The sequence below is a fragment of the Procambarus clarkii genome, chromosome 16 (genome assembly GCF_040958095.1).
Source record: "Procambarus clarkii isolate CNS0578487 chromosome 16, FALCON_Pclarkii_2.0, whole genome shotgun sequence".
NCBI classification, from domain to species: domain Eukaryota; kingdom Metazoa; phylum Arthropoda; class Malacostraca; order Decapoda; family Cambaridae; genus Procambarus; species Procambarus clarkii.
In genome coordinates this window covers 6061246-6068729 of record NC_091165.1, presented here as the reverse complement: position 1 = coordinate 6068729, position 7484 = coordinate 6061246, and the positions used below count along the sequence as shown (strand labels likewise).

Genomic DNA, 7484 nt, shown 5'->3' with positions numbered 1-7484 from the left:
TACCATACTCTTTTTATATTCACTGTTAACTTTTAGCTCATGTGACAGACTTTCCACCTGCTCAACAGTTTCAAGTGGGGATGGAAGAATGTCTTCCAGGATTGGTATATCTCCATGTGTTTTTGACATATGGGTTTCCGTCATTTTGACAATATTCAGGAATTTTGCAAAAATAATGGCATTTACTATTTTTAAAAGATTATTAGCAAATTTACATAAATGGTGCATTCGGAAGACAAAACCGTGGTAGACATGGTTGGAACAAGTTAGGTGAGAGGGTGGTGGAGGCCAAAACCATAATCATAATCATCTGTATCAAACCTTATTACAGGTAAAACCAGTAGGCAGTCTACTGTATTTTATCAAACCGTTATTAGTAAAATAGATCTCGTAATAATTTTGCAAAAATAATGGCATTTACTATTTTTAAAAGATTATTAGCAAATTTACAGAAATGGTGCATTCGGAAGACAAAACCGTGGTAGACATGGTTGGAACAAGTTAGGTGAGAGGGTGGTGGAGGCCAAAACCATAATCATAATCATCTGTATCAAACCTTATTACAGGTAAAACCAGTAGGCAGTCTACTGTATTTTATCAAACCGTTATTAGTATAATAGATCTCGTAATAATTTTGCAAAAATAATGGCATTTACTATTTTTAAAAGATTATTAGCAAATTTACAGAAATGGTGCATTCGGAAGACAAAACCGTGGTAGACATGGTTGGAACAAGTTAGGTGAGAGGGTGGTGGAGGCCAAAACCATAATCATAATCATCTGTATCAAACCTTATTACAGGTAAAACCAGTAGGCAGTCTACTGTATTTTATCAAACCGTTATTAGTATAATAGATCTCGTAATAATTTTGCAAAAATAATGGCATTTACTATTTTTAAAAGATTATTAGCAAATTTACAGAAATGGTGCATTCGGAAGACAAAACCAATTTTTCACTTTTGACAATTGAGCACCTGCTACATCCAGATTCTAGGGAGGAAAGGAAGGACGATCTTACTGGATCCCATAGCCTCTCCGAGGCACAAACCAGGCTTTTACATAACCCCCCCCCCCTGCACCCGAGCTTTTTAAAATAGTAAATGCCATTATTTTTGCAAAATTATTACGAGATCTATTATACTAATAACGGTAAATAAATAATAAATAGTAAATAAATCAAAATCAGTTACATTATTTTATCTTATTCATAGCATAAATGTTCTCGAAGATTACTAAAAAGAAATTGAATTAGACTACAGCAAATTGGCAAACTTTACCTTGTATCTGTTTCCACCGAGTTTGTTTGGGGCGTTCTTCAACATATCAGCAATACTTGTCTCAACATCTCTTTCAGTTGCATTAGTGTGGGTGTTGATACAGGCTTCTGGAAATTTATAAGAATTAATTAATATATATAATTATAATTCACTTTGCTATTCCCCATTCCACAGTCCTCTTGTCCTTCCCACTTCCCTGTCCCCACATCATCCCCACTATTCCCACTTCCCTGTCCCATCGTCCTCCTTACCATTTTCCCCTCCCCTGTCCTTCTTCCTCCCCCACCATCTCCCATTCACCTGTCCCTTTGTCCTCCCCAGCATTCCCCTGTCCCCACCATCCCCAACTCCCCAGTCCCCTCGTCCTCCCCACCATTACCCTCTCCTCTGTCCCCTCGTCTTCCCCACCATACCCCCCTCTCGTCCTCCCCACCATTCCAAACTACCTCATCCGATGCATTCTATAATGGTCTGATGCTTCCATCAGAAAATTGGGAACATCAAATGATCTGATATTCCCATCACTGAAAAATAAGAACAGCTAAAAAAATGAAATGAAAAAAATAAAAAAATAAACTATACTCATGAAATGAACAGTATGGTAAACAACACAGCTCAATTTCAATGCAATGTCACACAAAATTATTAAATCGAAATGAAAATAAATTGAAATCTATGAAAATTCAAATTATCAATACAATCGGAAATATTGAAATAATATCGCAACATAATATAGTGTGGGTTGCTCTTACGTGCAACAGACGGTGCTGTTTTTCAAAAAAGGCATGGTTTTACCTGTCACAAGTGTGGCATCTATACTTATACTCACGAAATGAACGGTATGGTAAACAACATAGCTCAATTGCAATGCAATGTCACAATAACATTTAATAACAATAATAACAATAACATTTAAATATACTTTAAGATATAATCTAGAAGAAAATAAGAACATTGAAACGGTTCATGAACTCGATTTCAATAAAGGACACTATGGGGAACTTTGAAAAACAGTTAATGAGTATAATTAGACAGACTTGTTGCTAGGCAGAGGAGTAAATAATGAGATATATGGCAAATTTTGCAAAATATACGGCACACAAACATTCATACCCAAACAAAGCAAAATGCTAGGTAAGAACAAAGCAGTTGGCCCGTAGGGGAAAGGAGATACCCACAAGACTGGAATACAAGTCATTAACAAGCACACAAGTACTACACTACACAACAACCGCACTACTACCAGAACTGGACGAATCACTACCAAAACAACACATTGCACATCACTACCAAAACAACACAACACAACACAAGCATTGGCAAAGAATTATAGACCAGTTGCACTAACATCCCACATAATAAAATTATTTGAGAGTGATCAGGAGTCAGATTACTAGTTTTATAGAGACCAATGACCTCCACAATCCAGGCCAACAAGGATTTAGAGCAGTTTCTATGATCGAGCCACTGAGATCTATAAAGAATTCTGACCAAGAAAGAGATCTAGGGGTGGTTTTAGATAGAAAACTATAACCTGAGGATCATATTAAGAACATTCTGCGAGGGGCCTATGCTACACTTTTTAACTTTAGAATTGATTTTAAATACATAGGTCAAAAAGTTTTAAAAGTTTTAAAAGTTTTTTAAACCTCTCGTGTATCATGAGTGTGTTAAAGCATCAGATGGTGCATTCAGATGATGAATATTACCTAGTTCCTTCATCTGGGAAGAATGAACACATATTGGTGCATTCGGATGATAAAAACTAACTACTGTAGTTTAATTGATCAACAGACTGTATATCATATGCAGACTGTATGTGGATCTGCGGGCCACTCCAAACAACAGCCTGGTGGACCAAGCTCCACCAGGGCTAAAGCACAAAGTGATATAGATGTGATAGAGAAACTAGGTCAAATGGAGGAGTAGGTCTGTATATTAAACAGCACCTGACGTGCACAGAGCTACTAAACTCAATGTGGTGGTAGAGTGGTGGGGGGGGGGGGGGAACATTGCAGAAAAAAACAAAAATACAATTTGGTCAACAAAACAGCATTGTTTAAAATAGAAGACATGGGTTGTCATTTTGGGGGTAAGGTAGGTTACATTGAGTTAATTAGTTAGTACTTAGTTTTTATCTTAAACTGGTTGGGAGAGGTACAGTGTTGCTGTGCTGGTGAAAGAACACCTAAAGGTAAATTAAATAATGATTGCGAATCCACAAGAAGTTGACATAATATCGCTAGAGATCTGCAATCAGGATGATAAACTTTCCTTAAAGAATTTGACAAACACTTGCTGATAGGACATGAAGTAAATGAAATGTATGTCAAGTTTTGTGAAATATATGATAAAAGCACAACAAAATTTGTACCAAAGGAGAGATGCAGAACTAGGAAAAGGGGTTTGTTCAACAGAAATTGCGAGAGGGCCTGAGACCCAAACACACACAAATGGAATCAATATATAGCAAGAGGCCAAACCCCCAAACATACAAGCGATGCAAAGATGCGAGAAACAGCAGCAGCATTAAGGAGAGGGACTTAAGGACCATAAATAAAGTGTGAAAATAAACTCGAGTAAATTTTTTTAACTACTCTCGACAGTGAAGAAAAACAAATATTCAGACGATTTGTGTTAGAATCATTAATCTTACACTTTCGGTCATATTCAACAACACAAATACATACACACACATTCCTGTTGCTGTAGCAAGTGAAGAATTACACACACAGATCACAATAACGTGATGCATCAAATGAACAAATCCACAAGGGCCGTGACGAGGATTCGAACCTGCGTCCGGGAGCATCCCAGACACTGCCTTAATCGACTGAGCTACAACAGGGTAAAAGGGTTGAAACCGAAGTTCTACTGAACTTACTGGATCCCATAGCCTCTCCGAGGCACAAACCAGGCTTTTACACAACCCCCCCCCCCCCTGCACCCGAGCTATGTCAACAGGCCGTTCTCTCTCTTCGCCCTTCCGAATGCACCATATCAGTAAATTTTTTAATAATCTTTTAAAAATAGTAAATGCCACTATTTTTGCAAAATTATTACGAGATCTATTATTCTATAGAATAATGCATATAAATGCATATATGCATATAAATACAAAACAAATACAAAACAAGTAAATGTAAATAATTTTACCTTGCACCTAGATCCACCAAGCCTGTATGGCGCGCGTTTCAGTACTTCGGAAATCTAGAACTATCTTGAATCTCTAATCTGCAATGAAACAATACATATTATTGCACTTACCAAAACATGGATGAATGTAGAAAATACAGAACTATTAGCTGAATATCAAATAAATGGATTTAATCTATTTCACACAGATAGATATATTACACCGTGTATATTAGGTAATACCTAACATACACGCCTCCACACACACTACATTTGAAATGTAGTCTCAAAAAGACTACATTTCAACAGCAAAGATTACTCCATAAAAAAATAATTAAATTATTGACCAACATGAGAGAGGGTTAGCCAACATGAGGGTTGTGTTGATTGCCTGAAAATATTTAAATTGTGTAATGTATTGAATGGCATTTTTCAAGTTACAACATTTTTTAAATTACTGAACTAGGTTCTAGGCTTTGCTAGGCTTAATTCAATTATTACAGATAAGCCTAACCTAGCCTAGAACCCAGTGGGTTTTCTTCCTATTGGGGAGTGTTGTACATGCCTCGCCTCCACATACACACTAGCACAGCCAGGCCTCGCCTCCACATACACACTAGCACAGCCAGGCCTCGCCTCCACATACACCAGCACTGCCAGGCCTCGCCTCCACATACACACTAGCACAGCCAGGCCTCGCCTCCACATACACACTAGCACAGCCAGGCCTCGCCTCCACATACACCAGCACTGCCAGGCCTCGCCTCCACATACACCAGCACTGCCAGGCCTCGCCTCCACATACTCACCAGCACAGCCAGGCCTCGCCTCCACATACACCAGCACTGCCAGGCCACGCCTCGCCTCCACATACACCAGCACTGCCAGGCCTCGCCTCCACATTTAAACCAACCAAGCCCACAAATACGTTAACATGGACCAGCATTACACCGTCTAACATACTCTGTCAGATGTAACAACTAAATTTGTGAATTCAAGACCAAATCTATTGTATAACACAGTGTTAGTACGAGAAAAACATTACTTACATTCGAAGCCGTGTTTTAAAATGGCGGCGGTCTTGTACTGACGCTCCAAACTGTGTGTTCGTTTGCGTATGATGAACGTGTGACAATTTACTACAACAATTATTTAATTATTCTTATTCTTTATTTTAATATTTTTAGGGTACATGAAATTTCAAACTTATTTGCACACAATAATATAATTGCATTGTCATAACCTTTATATGTTACAGAAAATACGATGACATGAACGAAGTCAAAGTGAAGTTGAAGTCAAAGTCATTCGCCGAACGTATTAGTCATTTTTTTTCTCCCAAACGATAGGGGTAACAAATCCACAGAGAATATAAGAAATTGAAATTGAAATTGAAATTGAAATAAGTTTAGAGAGAATATAAGTGTACAGTAAAGTCAATTTTATTCAGGAAAGTACATACATAGTTGATTTACAAACATAATGTTGGATTTATAGATAGAGCTAGTGCATACAATACCTAAAGCCACTATAGTAGGCCTATAGCATTTCAGGCAACCGGGCAGTATATATGGACCCCTTACTCAAATCTCTGAATATGTTAGATATTAAGTCCCTGCACATACTCTCATGTGTATTTTATATATATAAAACGCTGCACTGTAATGTCAATCCTGACCTTAAAAGCTTCCTAGAAGGTTGTAACAGATCCCATGAGCACCACACCAGAAACAAATACCTATTTGATATTCCAAGAGTACGACTTAGTCAAACTAGAAATGCTTTACAAATCAAGAGACCTCGAATGTGGAATGACCTTCCCAATTATGTTAAAAACTGTACCTCTCCCAACCAGTTTAAGATAAATAAAGATAAATTTATAAGTTAAGAAAAATTCCACAAATCAACAACCCTGTTACTGACCCTGTATTTACCCAAGTCTTTCCTAAATCTAAACTTATCCAATTTATACCCATTGTTTCGTGTTCTATCTTGTGTTGACAATTTTAATACCCTATTAATATCCCCTTTGTTATATCTATTCAGGAAATTGTGGTTGATCTCGAACCCATTGATAATGTGACGACTTATACAGAATTTTGTAACTATATCATCAAGATTGTAACCAGCTTAGCTAAATGTAGTGTGGGGTTCAGTCCCTAAGCCCATATATGTGCCTCTCTAACCATTTAGGTTACAGGGCAAAAACATAAAAACAAAGGTAACTGCAGAAGGCCTATTGGCCCATACCAGGCAGCTCCTATCTATAACAGATAAACACTAAGTACTACCTAATTAACTCAATGTAACCTACCAACCTAACCCCCAAAATGTCAATCCATATCTTTTATTTTAAACAATGCTGTTTTGTTGACCAAATTGTATTTTTACTCTTTTTCTGTCATGTTTCTCCCACCCCTGTTTTTTCCCTTTTTTCTTATTTTTTCTCAACATAATTCATACTTTAATTATGCGGATCAGGACATCACCTGATCAAACACATCAAACATCGTTTGACCACCATCAAACACACACATTTCGTGTGTGTTTGACGCTCACTGATATGTACCAGCGTTGTTTTATATATGGTGCTATTCTATCTTACGCTTTGTTGCTCTTTTTTACCTACGGGCTCATAGAACATTCTATTGCGAAAACATTGGCACAAAAATGAATGACGTACATACAATAATAATGTCAGGACAGTGATATAATTATAAACTTTCAAAGCACTGTATCGCCCATGTGTCGTCTTGTCACCAATACTGGGTAACAGTTCCGCCACTTCCCACACTCTTGCGGGTGGGCAGCGACCATTATTCTACGTTTATATTCATATCACCGTGTTGGGAATTTCATTGCGAGTACATTGATACCAAAATTAACGCTGTAGGACAAGTGTGGAAGTGATAACAATCCCAAGAGTAAAAACATTTTGTTGCTCTTGGGCACTCACGGCGAGTCATCTACGTAGGTATTTATTGGGTGCTGGTATTCATATAACTTTTGGTGACCGTTTTTGCTGATTTTCTTCTAGAGAATGTTATTGCGAACACGTTGGTACCAAAATG

General features: G+C 37.5%; 1 protein-coding gene across 1 annotated transcript in view; it reads right to left on the bottom strand.

Moving 5' to 3' along the window:
* The window catches only part of LOC138365408 (uncharacterized), a 6542-nt gene extending 2030 nt beyond the window's left edge, over positions 1–4512 (bottom strand). The window contains exons 1-2 of the mRNA XM_069325722.1: positions 4435–4512; positions 1279–1385 (exon numbers count right to left, since the gene is read on the bottom strand). Of these exons, the coding sequence (XP_069181823.1) occupies positions 1279–1323 (45 nt within the window). The 5' untranslated portion in view covers positions 1324–1385; positions 4435–4512. The remainder of the gene's footprint in view (positions 1–1278; positions 1386–4434) is intronic.
* Between the last annotated feature and the right edge of the window lie 2972 nt (positions 4513–7484).